The 18,277-nt window shown below is 36.4% G+C and overlaps 1 protein-coding gene across 2 annotated transcripts in view; it reads left to right on the top strand.

The window, feature by feature from the left end:
- KCNN2 (potassium calcium-activated channel subfamily N member 2) overlaps positions 1-17,486 on the top strand; it is a 76,249-nt gene extending 58,763 nt beyond the window's left edge. Inside the window, exons 6-10 of one of the 2 annotated variants that reach the window (XM_027670882.1) lie at positions 4,124-4,234; positions 6,713-6,840; positions 9,348-9,356; positions 11,381-11,450; positions 13,326-17,486. In XM_027670882.1, the coding sequence (XP_027526683.1) occupies positions 4,124-4,234; positions 6,713-6,840; positions 9,348-9,356; positions 11,381-11,450; positions 13,326-13,613 (606 nt within the window). In that variant the 3' untranslated portion in view covers positions 13,614-17,486. The remainder of the gene's footprint in view (positions 1-4,123; positions 4,235-6,712; positions 6,841-9,347; positions 9,357-11,380; positions 11,451-13,325) is intronic. The other variant, XM_027670883.1, reaches the window with a different exon arrangement.
- Positions 17,487-18,277: the final 791 nt, after the last annotated feature.

Below are 18,277 nucleotides of genomic sequence, written 5' to 3'. Positions count from 1 at the left end.
TACTGTTTAACAAGTACCTCAGTATGTATGTGGTCAAATGTCCACATACATTTCTACTTACACTTCTATCAGGGAAACTTGCTTTAGATTGTTGGCATTAAAGAAGGTACTGAAGGATGGCTTTCACAGACTATTGCTTACCTGCATGAGCATTTGAACTTTAGGCATCATTTGTCCTGAACAGGAACAACATATATAGACTTAAAGATGCAAATAATGTCCTCAGGTTGTTTGCAGACACCTCAAAGTGTTTTCATAAAGGACAACAGCTGAACAGACTGACAGTCAAGGGAAGTTTTGTCCTGTGTAAATGGTTGTAAACTTTATGCTACAAGATTGTACTGCTCACAGATGCAAGTTTTATGTCACCATCAGAGATATGGTGCCACTGTGCAGTCCAGAGTTTGTTGCTTTGCTCAACTGGAAGACTGAGGATGTATAATATGTTTACTTTCAGACTTCTTGCTTTTCCTGTATACTAATATGCAACATTTCCCATCAAGCAAGAAATACTGTGCATTCAGGGTGAGATTCATGTGCTTCATGTTCCAATCCTTGGAAATAGGAAATAAGCATTGCTCAACTCACCAGTTGAGTCCTGATCTTGTTGTTTTAAGGAAGCCTATTTTTAATAATCTTTAAGGGCTTCTCTTGCATTAGTAGATAACTTGGTTCAGCTTGTGCATGATTTCTGAAAAATAGAAAAATTCAGGTACATCAGCTTTTAAAACTGGTGATTGCTGGCAAACACTTGACCATAGAGTACTTGATGGTCATCAAATTAATGGATGGTCAATTCTGTTATTGCCTGTTTCCATTAAATGGAGCAAATGAGCAATATAGTCAAACCTTAACTTTCGTTTGACCATTTTGCTTACACTGCATGTGTTGGAATAATTTCTGTCCTAAGTGCCCTTAAAATCAGGCAGCTTACCAAGTCAAAATGCACTACAATAACTCTGTAATGCAAGAGGTGGACAGGGGACCGACTAAGGACTGCAAATTCCAAATAGAATTAATTGCTGCTTTGATACTCGGAAAGATACACATTCCTGCCTTTTTTATTTTCTTCGTATTATATGTAATTCCCCTGAAAGTTAAGCAAGAGCTTAATGCAGTGATTTACTGTATTATTTATTTCAAAACAGGATAAAAGAAATGATGTTGGAAGTTATAAAATGCAGTAATCAAAGATAAGGCTTTGTGGAATTTTATTCTCTAAAAAATCCTTCTTGTAGTTGAAGTAGTTATTATGGTGCTTTTAATTATGCTAAATAATTGTAATAAATAAGTAGCTGGTGCACTACGTAGTGTATAAGAAAAAGCCTGAGCATATGAGCTGAGCTACTGATTTTCATGTGACTCAGGATATTCAAAAAACATAGAAAGTATTGTGCTTACAATGCTACCATTTTAAAGTAACTGTATCACTTTATTTAGTTTCTGCAATTTTGAATCATTCTCACTTTCTTAGTATTTTTAACAATGCTGAGCTTCTGAGGAAGAGGCATATAATATGAAAGAGCACTGTAACATAAAGTATTAACTAGCATCATGTAGTTTAAGTGGAATTTCCATAATTTTTGTATGCTGTTATGAGAGTAATTTTTTTTCTTTCAAGGTACTGGAAAATGTAAACATGCAGATAGTATAATACTTCTTACTTTTGCAGAAATACAAAAAGAGCTCATTTTCATATCCTGAGATCCCATCATATACCACAAAACCAAGAGGTTTAACCTGAATCTAGAATACCTTTCCATCACAATAGGCTGTTCTGGAAATGAGGAAGATAGGAGTGCATATACACCATAAAGGTGGTTGTCATAGCTGATCAATGACAGTAATGTGCTGCTGCAGGCAGTGTATTTCACGTGAGACATAAAGCTATTCTTTTTAATAGCATTGGGCCCTTACAACTGTGTCACTTTGAAAAAGGAGGAGAGTTAATCACAAAATCTGGAACACTTTCACCTCAAACCAAACTCCTTTTGCCGGTCACCATTCCTCTAGCCTTTTTGAGGGGGACTGGGAAAGGATGCTCTAGTATTTCTCTCCCCCAGTTATTTGCATAAACAGCTGTTTTGTGCCAGTGGGGTCTGTATTAATAAACCGTTCCATTTTAGTGCTCTTGCTGTAAGCATGCAGAACTCCAGTTATGTCGTTAAATCAATATCTGGTCCTGATTCTCCTGGTATACTGGACCAAAAGGTGTCTGCTTTTGTCTTCATTTTCTTGGTGTTTTATGGTATAATTTATTCATTTATTTGGACGCAGAGAAGACTTCTGCACATTAGCATTTCCTGTGACAGGAAGAAGACCCAAAGAGTGCTGTCTGTTTCCTGGGGAGGTAGCACATATGTTAGAGCATGTCCTGCCTAGTCCTGTTCCCAGAAGGCTCAGTGGATTTCTGCAGTGCTTAGCCTTGAGCCGCTTGGGCTGTCTTCTTCCTTTTTAACTGTTAATAGGAACTGGAGAAGCAGAGGAACTTTTAGCCCCATTATGACTTGTCTCATAGAGCGAGCAAGACTTCAAGTAACTTGCCATGAAATTCTATTTACGCAGGATTGGAGAAGAGAGGGGGAGAGAACTGCTAAGCTAGAAGGCTTAGTATTGAGGACAGGAGAGAAGCAGGAAATGCAGCAAAATTACAAGGCACTCATTTGAAGGAATGCTGAGAGCTGTTGCAGCAAAAAGCCTTGGTAGGTGACAACTAATTGCAGAGAATTAGGTGCTTGTGAGGGAGCAGATGAATTTCTTGAAACAATCTACCAGGAGAGTGGAGAAATAATTAATTGGAGGCTTTCACAAAATTCATTGTGTGCCTCAGTAAGTGCACAGAGAGACAAGATTCATTTTTTTGAGGACACTATGTGAATAAGGGTTTTCGATGAGTTAATTCTTTTGCAGTCTTTATATGTTTGTTAATGGATTTTGTATTTTGAAAGCTAGATTAAGAGATTTCTTCTGTATTTTCTGAAGACAGTAAGGCAGTTATAGAGGTGGGAGACAGACAGAAAATAGATTTTTGGGAGAAATACAGAATGAGTGGAAGAAAGCTCTGCGAATGAAAATGTGGTAGACCTCAATGTGCAGTGAGAGATTGCTTTTGGAGTGTAACTGACACAAGTGCAATGACAACTAGATTGGACTGAATCTGCAGGTTAAACACAGCTTTATATATTCAATGAGATTTTTATGCCTTTTTAAAAACAACTTGTAAAAATTCGTTTATAAAAAAAATACTCAGGCAGCAGAATTTATAAATCATGTAAAGTAAATTATACCTCTAGATGTGTTCTTACTACCTGGCTCATTTTAGCCTCCTTTCCTTTTCACCGCTCCAAAGAAAAAAAAAATTAAATTTGTGATGCTGATAAAGACAACTGTAATTTCTAAGGGACAGGAACCTACTGGCATTGTCCTGTTGGGAACATGCATGTCCATGTATATACATGAATGTGCATACAAATAGACAGCATAAATTAAAAAACTGATATTTTCTCCATCCAAGTTTTGAAGAAATGGTCTCATGTATGTGTGCTATTTTAAATGGTAATAAGATATGCAGAAATAGTATAGGAAAAGATTGCTGAAGGACTCATAGAACAACAGGAAAATACACTAAGGTTATTAAATACTAATTTTATTATTACTTTTAGGCCCTAAAATCCTATGAAAACTTTTCTTTTTGTGTGTGTGTACTAAATACTAATCTAATCTTATTTCTTCATTAGCAATTGCTGTAACCTTGAGGAAATTTTTAAGAACAGCATTTATTTACTAATATTCTAGGTTTAAAAAGTTGGTTTGATCACCCCCTTTGTTTATGCATTAGAAATGGGACGTGTCCAAATTTTCAACCCCTGCAGAAAAAAAAAAAAAAGTAGAGCTTTCAAATGGTGTTGCTCACTAATTATTTTGGTGCTTTGACAGTTTACCAGCCTGTAATTACTGACTTTTCATGTTACTCTGAAATAAAATAGCTGTAGCATGTTCACTGTATTTACCAGGGATGAATCACCTGATGCCTGCCATACTTCTACAACAAAGGAGAAACTTGCTCTCAAAACTCTGCAAAATACAGCAGTAACACCTTGGGGGTTTGTTTTATTGTTTCCAGGGTGCTGGGTGCACTGCACTGGTGGTAGCTGTGGTGGCAAGGAAGTTAGAACTTACCAAAGCTGAAAAACATGTGCATAATTTCATGATGGACACCCAGCTAACTAAAAGAGTAAGTCACACTTTATATTCACAACTGAAAAGGAAATGTGTATTAATTTGTTTCTGCATTTGCTTTAAGTAGTCTCCTGCTCAGTTCTCCTGATGAACTTTTCATGAGTGGGATTTTGAAAGAGTAGAAATTGAATGCCTTGAGTTTTTCTCTGAATTGAGGGCAACTGCAAGTTCTCAGAAACTTTAGAGGATTTGAATATTCTGTAGAGGTTCCTTGTAGCTAGAAGATAATTGGTGTGACCATCAGTTAAGTGCGGTGAAACTAGACTGTTATATTAAACTAGAACCTTTTGTGTGGCATATGAGAAGAATATAATTTTTTTTTAGCTTAAATAGATGAAATGTCCAATACATCCAAGAATTTAAAGCTATGAGAGATGTTCTAAGGAAACAAATATATTCAGGGTTTGTGAGCAAGATAATCTTTCCCATTGTTTTTTTGTTTTCAACGCAGGTTTATTTAGCAGCACATAGTACTAGAGGGCCCTGAAAGATGTTTGTATATATTTTTAGAAGAGATTTTTTTTTTTAAAAAAGAAACATTAGTATTATGAAAATATTTTAAATTAAAAAAATGCAGCAAATAAGGTAGTAGAAATCCTTATTTACTTAAATAAGACAGGTCAGTGTTGAGAGAACAAGAAAATGAGTAGTAGCTGCACAGTCCACTCAACTTGTTTAATCTTCATTATTGAGAAGAGCCAATGTGGAGGCAGAGGTCAGTATACCCACAACAGTAACTCAGCAGAGTTTCTTCTTACTGATGGGTGCAGAGGGATGTCAGTGCCTGAGGTGGAGACAACAGTTCTGCTCCAGGCAAGGAGGAGGGTGGCTGCCTCCTCAACACAGCTCCCTCAGTGCTGTGGAGAGCTGTGTCATGTCTCCACATGCCGTGTTTCTCAGCGCACTGCTCTGGTTGTGCTGGCTCTCTCATTTCTGTACTGGTTACCGCTAGCAGCCTGGATCTCTGAGCAGTGACAGTGGGGAAAGACAGGATGAGTGGGAAGGCAGTTGTATAGATATAAAGGGTGTCTGACATGAGGTGTTTTTCTGATCTTGTTGAGTTACACTCCTACTACAGTCAGTTAAGGTCTTGATATTAGACTGCAGAACACAATTTGTCCCTTCCTAATAGTCACTTTTCTAGTGTAATCTGGCAGCTGAGCTCAAATGTCTTTCAGAAGAAAAAAAAGTTTTGTAGAGATTCACCATATCTTGAGTCTGGTGTTCATTTGTGACTTTTGAAGTTTATTTTATTCGACTGTTCTTCATAAAAATCTAAATATCAGTCTAATATTTTATCCAAGTGGTGCTTTGGTAGCTTCAAACTCGTGAAACTTGAAGCACATAGAAAACAAACCAAGTAAACAAATCTGAGAGGCGCATCAGGTCACAGGTAGTTGTGCAAGTCCTAGAGAGCTTTCTTCACGGCCTGCAGATAACCATAACATATGGAAGTGCAAGGGCTTGTTAGAGATTGTGAGGAGGTCTCTAAAATGTGAGTGTGCTCCCACTAAAGAGAGGACCAAGGTTCTCCAACACTTACAGGAACCAGGTGGGGACCTCTTGCTGGGAAGGGCTGTTGCATGACATTCCTGCAGTGCCTTTACTTAGACGCTGACTTAGCTCTGACACTGCAGTGACTGGAATGATGTAAAGCTGGAGAGAGAGAAAATAAAGATGAATAATAAAAACATTTTGGCTTTGCAAGTTACCTAGTCATTCTGCCATTAATCAACATTTCATTGAAATTATTTGTCTGTTGTTTTCAAGCATTACTGAAATTTTTGGAGTGCCTAAAAAAGAAATGTAGGTAGTCTTACCTTTAACATTTTATGGAAAGCCACATTTAAAAAAAATGAAATCATTTATGAAATATAACTCTGTCCACATTAATTGACAAGATATTTTTTCATCTTCTCAGAGAACAATAAAAAAGAAACGAGATAAACATAAAAAATCAAACAAACAAAAAAACCCAAACAAAAAAACTGCCTAACCTGTTTAAACAGCTCTGGAAGCTTAAAAGACTATTGTATTCCTAAAAGAATTAAGAGGTACTAACCACAGAACAAGAAAGAGAGAAATGTTATGGTCCTATTAAATACAGTTATTTACCATACAGATAATGCATTAGTATTTCTTCACTGTAATTTATATTGCCATAAACACCAAACAGTGCTAAGTCTCTGAAGAGGGAAAAATTATTCTGGGATGCAAAAAGATTTGATCCCAATATCACATCTATGTATGTATGTATGGCCAGTCTTCGCGTCTATAAGTAATAAGGAAATCACTCAGCAGTCCTCTTAATCCAGTTATTGCTTGCTCCCCTCACTGCTGCAGCTTCTTGATGTACCTACTTCCCACAGTTAAGGCAGCATGTTAAGAGCTTTAGAAAGACATTATACCAAAAAAGTGGAAACATAACACAATACTACTTTTGTCAGCTTGGTGTTTTTCTTTTATTAAACAGGTGAAAAATGCAGCGGCCAATGTACTCAGGGAAACATGGTTAATTTATAAAAATACAAAGCTGGTTAAAAAGATAGACCATGCAAAAGTAAGGAAACATCAGCGCAAATTCTTGCAAGCTATTCATCAGTAAGTACTATTTTGCTTTCATTTTCCTGACAAGGTGTTTTCTCTGTTAGTTTCCTTTTCCCTCATAGTCACTCTTAGTCCCCATGTCCCATCCTGCCCCTCTTTTCTCTCTCCCCACCATTCCCTTTCCTTCGTAGAAGATTGTTAATTTTTCTCTTAAGGATAAGGCAAAGATAAGGTTTTACTATATTACCTGCCTACAGTGAATAGAAGGTATGCTGGTTGTTTATCTCCATATAAACTTGTTAATGTTTTTTAAGAAGTTTCCCATGCTTCTGGAATTATCTAAGACTTTTTTTGTTCTTTGCCACTAAAACTATCCTTTTTTGTTATTCATTTGGTTACAGGAAGTAAGATACAAGCTACAATAGACAGAAGAAAATAAAAACCATTTTCTTTGTAGTAGGTGGTTTAATATTTTAAAATCAGAATTATGTGATAGAAGAGAGCCCATGAGCCCAGCATCATTGCATGGCCCAACAGAATTTAGTTCTGTCTCTCCATCTCTCCACTATGTATTCTCAGTGCATAAGATCAAATGGTGGTATGTCAGCTATGACCCTTGACATCTGTTCTAGAAAATGGGAGTATATACCAACAGTCATGTGACCTGTCAGCACCTCTGGCATTATTGAAATGAGTTCTTCCCTCTACCTGAGGGAGTGAAAACGAGCCCGAGACCTAAAACCAGTAGGATTAAACTGTACCATGGTATTGCCAGACTATAAGTATTTATCTAATATTTGTAGTACATATTTGTCATAAAGCACATCAAAATTATCAGAATTGCACAATGGTTCAATTACTCTTCCTTGAACTACGTAGGAGGAAAAGACAAACAAAAAAAAGAGACTTTCATCTCCAGGAACCAGGATTCTTCTTGAGGAATGGTCAGGACCTATTTGTCTGTTCTGTTGTCCCCATCCAGCCTGTGACAGCCATTTGTACAGCCTATGAAATTAGTTCCCATGAAATACAGGGGAGATGTAGATAAATTAAGTAAATTTAATTTCAAACTCATGGTTTGATAACTTTCGAGTGTCAGTTTGTGTCTAAGGCAACTAGTGAAGAGGTGGAAGCAAGCATCCATCATGAAATGAACATCTATGTGTCATCTTGCAGGGAAAACAGGAAGGAAAGGCCAGGTTAACACATTTCATATTAGTGTATTTAGTCTAACTCTTTCTTTCTCTGTTTCATAGCAATCTTTTAAAGCAATGGGTAGCTAAGCTTAAGGTATGAAGTATTCTATAAACCTCGATTACTGTTATATTTAGCAAACTTGCAGGATTAGATACCACTGTGCTATAGTGGAAATACTTCAAGAAATAAAAATGCAACAAAAGTTGAGGCATTTTTACGTGGATGTAAAAGGTATATTTTCCCAGTTTGGTCATCCTGCTTAGCTTATAAGGACTGAGAGGCGGAGTGGAGTGGCAAGGGTTCTGGGAGAGAGGATGGCACGTCCTGTGCATCCTTTGCTGGACTTGAATCCTTGATTGCAAAGGTTATTTCTTAACATTCTAACTTGGCTATTTATTTTGTCTGTGTGTGTGTCTGCCTGTGTGTCTGTGTGTGTATGCACACATATGTTTGGAGAAGAATCTAAAAAGCACAGCAGGCTCGATCTCCAGCTTTATATATCATTTGAGAGCTCTGCAGGATGTAAAGTGTTGTTCTGCACCTCCCTTAAAAATTAATTAGGTGGGGTGAAGAAGATGGCAGCAGTAATTTTTCCTATCTAGCTATCTGTGACAGCTAGACTTTGAACAGCTATGTTAATCACTCCCCTCTTTCCTTTAGCACTTTGGACTCTAGCCCCAAAACTTTTGTATTTAAGAAAACAAATTAACAAAAGAGAATTTTCTCAATATGCTGAAGGATGCACCATGAATGAAAACATTGGTCTAGCAGTTTGTTTTCTTCCTGCTGTAGCTGAGTAGGTGGATGCAAATTAATATTTTATCCCTTTGCATCTTTGAACATTTTGACTTATGATTTTCTATCTTTCTATCTGGATTCTTAAGTTTTATTTGGTCCCTCTCCTTCATCTTTCCAACCATTTCACTGGAGACAGAAATAAAAGGAGTGATGCTGCAGGGCCAGTTTTGTAAAAGAAACCAGAGCAGATCATGATAACAGTCTCAAAGTCATGGTCACAGCTCTAAAATGCCTTCAGCTGGTCTGGGTCTTTTTTGCTTCTCATGCACACTAGATAATATGAAGGTGTAATCATCTAAATGGTAACATTAAAAGGCATGTTATGTAATGTATGAAGAAGAAAATCTGTAGATGATAATTAATGGGAAGGTTTGAAGTTATTGCAAGTTCCTTCATCATGACTGCAAGTGAGTTAGACTCTTCAGACAGCTGACTGAAAGAAGTAGGACCCTCTAGGACTTTCCCCCTGCTGAATCGAGCCCACTGTGCTCATTTGGTTGTTTTAGTATATTTTACACTTTGTTTTCTTTTGTTTTGTCTTTTTTTTTTCAACAAAATGAAAATAGAGCTCGGAAGTAAGTTGTATAAGCTGTTCCTTTCTAAATTTGCAGAATTTACCACTGTCTGCATGCAAAAAATAGAGTTTTTATTTGTGAACTTCAGTGGTCTGATTGCTACCATGGAAACACGATCCAGAATCATGATCTTTTTCTGTGATAAGTGATGTTCATCGAATCAAAATTTTCTCTTAATGAATTTAAGAGTGAAAGTCTGATGGTTTTCTTTAAATCTGGCTGCTGCAGCTAAAGACTTGCCATTACCTATAAGTTCTTACAGCCTGTGATAGGTATTGGGTTCGTTACCATGGAGAATTATCATGTTGTTGTCAACTGGTACTTGTATTGCTACAATAACAGTGGATTTCCTGGAATTTGAAAATTAAAATGTCAAACAAATGAGTCAATGAATCTTAAGAAAAGCAGAAAACACATGTTCTGCAAATTATTTGAGAGATGCTCACCAAAACACTGGGGTTGTCATTCTCCAGTCAAATCCTTATGTGCTCACCTTTGAGTAATTACTCTGTTCTGAGACTGTAATTATATAATTCCATGCCTTGGAGACTCCTCCATAATTTTTGCTTTAGAAAAATTCCATCTTATAGCCTCTGAAAGCACTATTCCTACAGTTTGCATTTATGTTGTGCTCTGAAAGAAGCTTCCAGGGGAGGAAGAGCATATGACATTCAAGTAACAAGACACTGGAATGCCAGTTTTATGTGAACAGTTCATTTCTACCTTAACAGAGTTATTTCCATTTATTTTAAAATATTTTTAGATTATATTTCTCTCTCCACAACTTATTTTCTCATGGCGGTTAGTCTAGATATGAAAGGAAATGCTTGTAAACTAAAGATATGAACAGAAACTTTCTAATTTTGGAATATCTTCAATAAGACTTTCTTTAAACTAGCTTTCAAAGTAATACCATCACTGAGAAATGGGCAGAGAATGCATTGGCAACCCACCTGCTGCCAAACTGTCTTCCATTTGACAGCTAACCAAATTGTTATCTTGGTTGGCCTTTGACATCCTAGTAGACTAAAATGGTATCTTATCACACATTGTTTATAAAATTATATGTTGGTTTTGAAAAATGTTATTTTCTGCTTAGAACAGCCACCAGAAAAGTCATTGAAAGTCCAAGTATTTGTCTGTTCTGAAATGCTGAACAAATGACTCGTACTTAAGGGAGAAATTGCTTATTTGTGGAAATCACATTTACAAACCACTCCTGTGGTAGTTAATTTGGAGAATATGGGCTTTGTATCAGGGAACACATGAGAAAGGCCCATGTGTTGATATCTTTCAAAGAATGTGCATAACTAATAATAATGCAGATGGGTACTTATCAAAGAAAAAATATACCCTTGCTGCTTCTTTCATAGTTTTCAGTGTTGTAGTTTAAATTGTGCATTGCAAAGGAATGTCTGATGTAAATTTAAAATGTAATCATATTTAGATTCACAAATTGTCTAAGAAAATCAAATGTATTGGCAAGTATGTTGGTTATTTAGCTGCTGGTAAGATGGAAGTTCTGTTTAAAGTAAGGAGAAACTCACTTATCACTGTATTTCCATCAGGTTCAAACACCTGCTAACCCAATCCATTTCCGACAGAACAGGGCTAATACCTGTATCTAGTCATGTAGGCATGGGAAGATTCTTGATTGCTACAACAATAATGACAAAAAAACAGTTGTTCTATGTTTCTTCCTATATCTACTTGTCACGATACTGAGGCTTTGGGGAATGTTTTGGCTTTCTTTCATGTAGTCTGGATAAACTGTTATCTCCTTTTTTGAATTCAACTTTGACCATGGCAAATGGTATTCTCACATTTCCTTGCTCTTTCCTTTTTTGCGGTGTTGAAGAAGCATGCTTCTCATTGTAGCAGGCACATGACCAATTCTGACTCTACACAAAGTAGTCAAGGCATTGTCCGTGCAATAATTTGCTCCTGTAAGTTTGTGCATGCTCTTTAGAAATCCTAGTATGGCAACATACAAAAAATATCTGACTTAAAATTCCACTTTTTAGATTAAGAAGTGTAAAAATGGAACAAAGGAAACTGAACGATCAAGCCAACACTTTGGTGGACCTGGCAAAGGTTAGTAGGCAGTTACTGTTGTTTTAACATTCATCCTTTCAAAATTAAGAGTTTGTAAGTGAAAATGTTATGCATTATACATACAAATATTGTTAACAAGGTTGTTATTTGTAGCAAATGAAAATATGTGTGTGTTTTGTGGTAGCACCTACTGAATGAAATATCTTATTTATGGTTCTGACCAAAGTTTGAATACACTGTATTTATTTATTTTTTTGTACATTTGAAAAAGACTTCACAGTTGAGAGGCTGATCGTAAGAGCTCCTGAAGTGACTGCAGTGGTCATGGTAAATGCTGAACTGTGAGTGGGTTGTAGTGGTGTAGTGCTGTGTAGTAAAGAGATTTGCCATCTGGTGATAGTGACTGTGCTGTGAGCGACTGTGGTACACAGACCCCACCTAGACTGGAATTAGAGCTTTTCTATTCCTGTTGTCTTAGGTAGCAGTGACTTTTGATAAGTTTAAGCCTGTATTTATTTAAGTTTTTATAATGAGTAATAGCTGCCTACTTTGCCAATCCATCATAAGACTTTATTTATTTTTTTTAAATCATTTGTTTTGAGGTAAAAGAGGCTATTCAGTTGCAGGCTGCTTGTTTATTGTTGCTGGGATTTGTCATTAATATAAAATAACAACTAGACAGCTAGAGGTCTGAGCTGATAGCTTTTCAGATTTCTCATTAGACCTCAATATTTAACAGTTACTGTGATCTTAATATGAGGCATTAACAGGCTCTTCCTAAGGATTTCTTGTACACCTTTTCATTTACATCAAAATCCTCCTCAACTCAAAGTGCATCAAAGCAGAGATTAAACTCTTCAGTTTTCATTACTCTCTTGCTATGCAGAACCACTTGACACTTCAGTTTGTGAAAATATAATTCAGTCTAATGCTTCTGGCAACTAATAAGGACTTTTAAGATACTATTTATTGTAGACTGTTTCTCTTTCAAGGGTTATGCTAGCATCCTGAAACAGAAGGCAGAGAAATGGGTTATCAACACTCCTGTGATACTGAAGTGCTTTACACTTCAGGCAGTCAGTCATTCAATTAATTTGCCTTCCCTTTGGATGGTTTGTAAACTTCAACCAGTTTGACTACTGAATTACATCCAGCTTTAATTCTAGTTTAATTAAGCTGAAGTCTCAGCCTATGAGGCAGAAATTCAGTTATTATTTTTAAGCAACTGCAACTCTCTATGAAATAACACATTTCAGATTATGTTTTTAGTGACCACTGTGGCATTTTAAAGTACACTCTGTATACTTGCTGTAACCAAACAGTGTTTTTTGGAGGGAAGATAGATTGAGGAATGCAGAAAAAAGAAGCATATAATTGAGTTTTTACTCCTTGGGCTAACTTTCAAAAACAATCCACACAGCTACTCCTGCTGCCAATTCAAGAAAACCTGCTCAGTTTGAGGAGAGAGTAAATGAATAACATCTGTGTTCTACTTAGAAGAAAGTGTTTAAAACCAGAGTCAAGAACAGTCAAAGATGAAGCACAGCTTTGGAGCTATCAGTCTGCTGGTGGCTTACACAACTGACTGCTCAAAAAGCTTAGCCTGGTGCTCTGCCAAGCACCTGACTTTCAAAATAGTGTTTGGTCTTCCCTTAATTGCATTTAGACTTTGACATCTAGAATGCTCCTCAAAATATATTGCATTTATGCTCAAAAGATTTAGTGGAAAGTTTATTCTACTGTAGTTTAATCTACATAATCTAAAATTATGTCACAAGACTAGGTATTATTATAAAACTCATATCCTTTTTTTTGTGAAGTGCAAAATATTTACAAAGCCTTGTAGAGTTGTGCTACTTGTTACAATACTTGTAAGGTCTCTCTAAACTTTTATTTGCATCCTTTTACTTTCAGACTCAAAACATCATGTATGACATGATTTCTGACTTAAATGAAAGAAGCGAAGATTTTGAGAAGAGAATTGTTACTCTGGAAACTAAACTGGAAACTTTAATTGGTAGCATTCAAGCTCTCCCTGGACTGATTAGCCAGACAATCAGCCAGCAACAGAGGGAATTCCTCGAGGCTCAAATACAAAATTATGATAAGCATGTTGCCTACAGTGCTGAACGATCACGATCTTTGTCAAGAAGAAGGAGATCATCCTCCACAGCACCACCAACTTCATCAGAGAGTAGCTAGAAGAGAATAAGTTAACTGCAAATAAAGACTTTTTGCCATCATATGGTCAATATTTTAGCTTTTATTGTAAAGCCCTATGGTTCTAGCCAGTGTTATCTGGGTTCTGATGTCAGAATCCTGGAAACCTGAATACATTTTAGGCCAAAATGAGTGAAAACTCTTCTTTTTTCCCCCCTCCTCCTCTCAGATGCACAGTGAATGCACCTATTATCGCTATATTAGATTGTTCTTCCTGTAATTTCACTAACTTTTTATTCATGCACTTCAAACAGGCTTTACTACTAAAGTACATAATATAATAAAAAGGTTAATTTCTGCACATAGTTGCTTGGTTACTTGGACTTAACAACCAAAAAAAAAGCTCACAATCAAAAGGCTTAATTATGAACTTTTAAAGAAAAAAAAAAGTGAAGCTTAATAATTATTTCTTAGTATGAAAGCTAATTGTCTAAACTTTGCTTGCAGTGGAGGGGGAAAAAAATCAATATTAATCTAAAAGTGTGCTGTATCTGTATAGTAATTTTAAAAGGTCACTGATAGCTTCGATTTCTGAAGTGATTAATTAAAAATATAATTTATCCTAGAAAATAAATCATGAAGTGATCTATGGGGATTTTTAATCTTAGGGCTTTTGTTTACCATGCATTGTTACGCACACACAGACATAGATTATACATATATACTTATGTATATAAAATTATTTAAGCAATGCCTGTGGCAATGATCTTTTAAACTATTTGTAAAGCTACTGGCATGCAAGAAGCACAGGCAAAATTCCTGCTTATCTATTCAGAGTCTCACAATTATGCCAGGTAAGTATGTCCAGATCAAAAGCATCGCTTTCAAGCCTGAAGTCTCCTAATAATGCTCTTTGGGTTTTGAAAGTGTTAGGTTGCTACTTTCTTCACTCCCTTTTTTGTGTTTAATGTTTCTGGAGTGAATGACTGACACACAGACTTACAGTATACACAATTGTGTGATAGCAGCACAGTGTTCTGTATACGTTATATTTGGGTAATCCCCATGGTTCTTGCTATGCAGTCAAGCTTAGCAAAACACTTTTAGCAATATTTCCAAAAATTCTTGTAAAAAGCCAGCAGTAGACGGGAGTTATGGCACTCTGGTATCTGTAGTACTTTACTTTCATGAACAAAAAATGTCTCCTACTTTTATTAGAAAAAAAAACACAAACAAATCAAAACACAAACAAACCACAAAGCATAGTGTAGGCACTTGTGAAAAGGCTCTGACTGACTTATCTCCTGGTTTATATCCAGAGTAGCAGAACTAGGTAAGCTTTAATGCTCAGCATATGCAACTTGCATTCACAATTCCTAGTTAGGAAATTATCTGACTTTATGAAATATTTTTTAGTACTTGCTCTTTATGAAATATACTAGTCCAGTCTGCCCCTCCCCCAATTTACAGACAAGGGTGACACTGTACCTAAACAAGTAGACTTGTCTGACTGTTTCCAAGGAATACTATGTCTACCTAGAAGTAACTAACTTGCGCGTTGAAGGAATTGCAGATTGCTCTATGAGAACTCTATGAGTTCTGGTCAGTAAGAACAGGCAGGAGAGAGTAATGCAGGAAGTCATGGCACAGCCTTGCTGGACAAGACAAAAGAGCTGTTCTCTCCAGCAACTGTAATTTCCCAAACCAAATATATAATCTGAAAAACAGCAGACACTTTATGTCCATTTAAACTAAAGGATCTCCTTTTTCTGGTGCTACAAATGTATAACTGATGAATGTAAGTGACATCCAGAGGCATTGCATGTTTATGAAAAGGTCAAGAATTTCTCCAACACTTGTTATGTCCTTGAGAAAGATTATGACTTTGCAGTATTTTCCCACCTAGAGCAGGACAGTTGCATGCCTTTGGTGTGCCTTATTTACAGACTGTGGTATTTTGTGACTGGAAATAACAAGCAGTATGCATAGTATTTGCTGTTCTGCTTTTGTTTTCAAGAAGTTCATTTCCAGAAGAAAAGTTGGATATTATATAGTGCTAATACTTTTCTCGTCCAGTCCTTAACTAGATGAGATTGTGAATGGTCATGTGGCCACTTGCTTTACACTGCTGGCAGGTTTAGAAGCACTGATTAATAATATTGGAATTTTAATACTAAAGTTTTAGTATTCTTTTTTCTCTCTTTTTTTGTGTTTGTTTAATTTAGAATACTTTTCCTGGCATTGAATGTGAAATACACTTGCTGTAGCTTGAATACATTCCCATTTGTCCTGTCAGCTTGAACTAGCTCTATCATTGTTTACAACATCTTTTGTAGGACCCTTTTTTTTTCTCCTCTGAATTGCACAACAGGATTTTTTAAGAACTTTTTTAAGAATTTTCAAAGGTCTACTTTGAAAATTCATGTCAATCTTTCAATTTGAATTAAGTTCCAGCTATAAGTATTGAGCTGGCTATTTCTGTTGTGAAAGACCAATTGTCATCTTTGACCTCTCAATTTCTTTTACACAGTAGGACTCAGGAGCCTGAACTCACTAAATTCTTGCAACAGCTTTATGCAACCGTGAGATGCACCAGGACTATCCCCATCAGTGATGTTCTGTAACAACCTGCCAGATTATTTTGGATTTCTGTCTTTGTTTTTAAAGCAAACAAGAAGTGATGACACCATGGAATACTCCAGTTCCACATCTTAATTTACTTTAAAACTCACTACAAATATTTTATCTGTGTTTTCAGTACAGGTGGTTCTTTTCTTGTACTACGTGGTTTTAGAAAATGCTTAAGTGGTACATTTGAATCCAGTACCTGAAAAGACAGATATGAACTTCTATTCCGAAAAGCACAAAGCAATTTGGTTTGATTTTCTTACTCCTGTCACAAAATTCCTTTTCATCTTTCCTTGTTTGACCATAAATTCCATTGCTGATTTTTTATTTCCAAAACCTACTCCTTTACTGTTGTTAGCATATGAGCTCACTAAAAGGAAAGCATAGCATTATGACAGATCTTGTAAACTGCTGTATAGTTAAATGTCGATTTTTCTCTGAAAGATTGTTTTTCAAAGCATATGGCATATTTACCATGTTACAGCTGTAAAGCTTCATGCACATCTTGCCTTAGTTTCACCAACAGGAAAATTCAGCTTTCAGTTGCTATTATACTCCTCCTTTTCACTGCATTCCAGACACTGATTCCATTTATCAGTTTCTTTGGAGTCTGACAGAGACTGAGCAAAGATACCTTGCCTGTGAGGACTGAAATGCAAGATCACAACTAGGCCTATTCGCTATGCTTAAAACTCAATGCATTGATTTAAACAGTGCTTTTTAGTTACATTTAGGTTTTTTGCAGGATCAGAATAACACATTCATATGTATTATGCTTGCAAAAGCTCTGCAGTTCTTAATTCTGCGAATCATTAGCTATTGTAAGCCTGCAGATCTTTCCAGATAGACTTGTGCAACTCAGCCTTTCTTTTCTTCCTGCTGCTCCGTAAGGATGGATCTGATATGGAGAGAGGTTCACTATCTAAAAGTTAAGCATCCAGGTTAAATGTCTTCTGGAAGTCCATACCTTTCCTTGTGAGCTATTTAAAAACCATGGCTCCCCAGACTGAGTCTGAACCACTGTCATCATTACAGGTCAAAAATAGGTGACAGGCATACTGTTTTACAGATTGTAAAACTCTTTCCATGTCAGATCATATGTGAACATTCAAATTGATATGCCACATACTAAAAGCATATTGAAGCATAAAAGAATAAACAGTTTAAATGTGTCTAAAATTCAGAATAAAACTTATTACCCATATCAATACTAAAAATGAAAATTGTCTGAAAACTCTTTTCCCCTAACTAAAAGTTATGAAAAGTTTTAATAAATTTTATGAACGTAAGGAAGATTTTTCTGATTAGTGTGTTCTCTCCGTCTGCCAAACTTTTTGTTGTTCATACCCCTTTTTTTATTATTATTATTAAAGTCCTTGAAGTCTTTCTGCCTATTTAATCCACAATCAAAATACTTATTAAGAGGTGAGAAGGAACAAAATACAATGGGGAAGGTAGGAAAGAGCTAACACTGCTGTGCCTCATTTTCAGAAACCCACCTCTGCATCAGCATATCTAACTGCTTCGGTAGAAACGGGCACAAATTTTAGCCAGCACTCCTGGCTACCTAGATATAAGCCAGCTGTAGCCTGGGAAGAGCAGTACCATATCAGTACAGTCTTGAGGTGGGGCTTACACACATTCAGAGCCAACCATTTTTTTTGTGTGGAGATTTATGTTTAAGGAACTTTATATATGCATGATAAAATTAACCTGCATCTGTCAATTAGGGCTTATGAATCTGGTCCTATATCTGCTAGCATAAATGCAGAGAAGACTGAACTGTAATGTGTATTAGCCTTTTTACCTTTTAAGGAGTATCTGTAAGGATCTTTTCTCTCTCCATGACTGAGAATAAAGAAAAAGAGACGCTTAGGAGATGCTTTGCAGTCAGGTGTACATAGGTATGGTTCTGACCTGTCTGAGTGCCTCACTGCACATCAGCTCTGGTCTAGAAACCACAGGGTTTTACTCATTCCAGAAAGAACAGGTTTCTCTCACTATAGTGTGAGTTAGCACAGCACTGAGCAAATAAGTCCCATCTCTCAGGAGCAGCCTGGTGTGCAAGATGATCACAA

This window comes from Neopelma chrysocephalum, unplaced genomic scaffold (genome assembly GCF_003984885.1).
Source record: "Neopelma chrysocephalum unplaced genomic scaffold, ASM398488v2 Primary Assembly neopelma1_96942, whole genome shotgun sequence".
NCBI lineage: Eukaryota > Metazoa > Chordata > Aves > Passeriformes > Pipridae > Neopelma > Neopelma chrysocephalum.
This window is presented reverse-complemented; position numbering and strand designations above follow the sequence as displayed.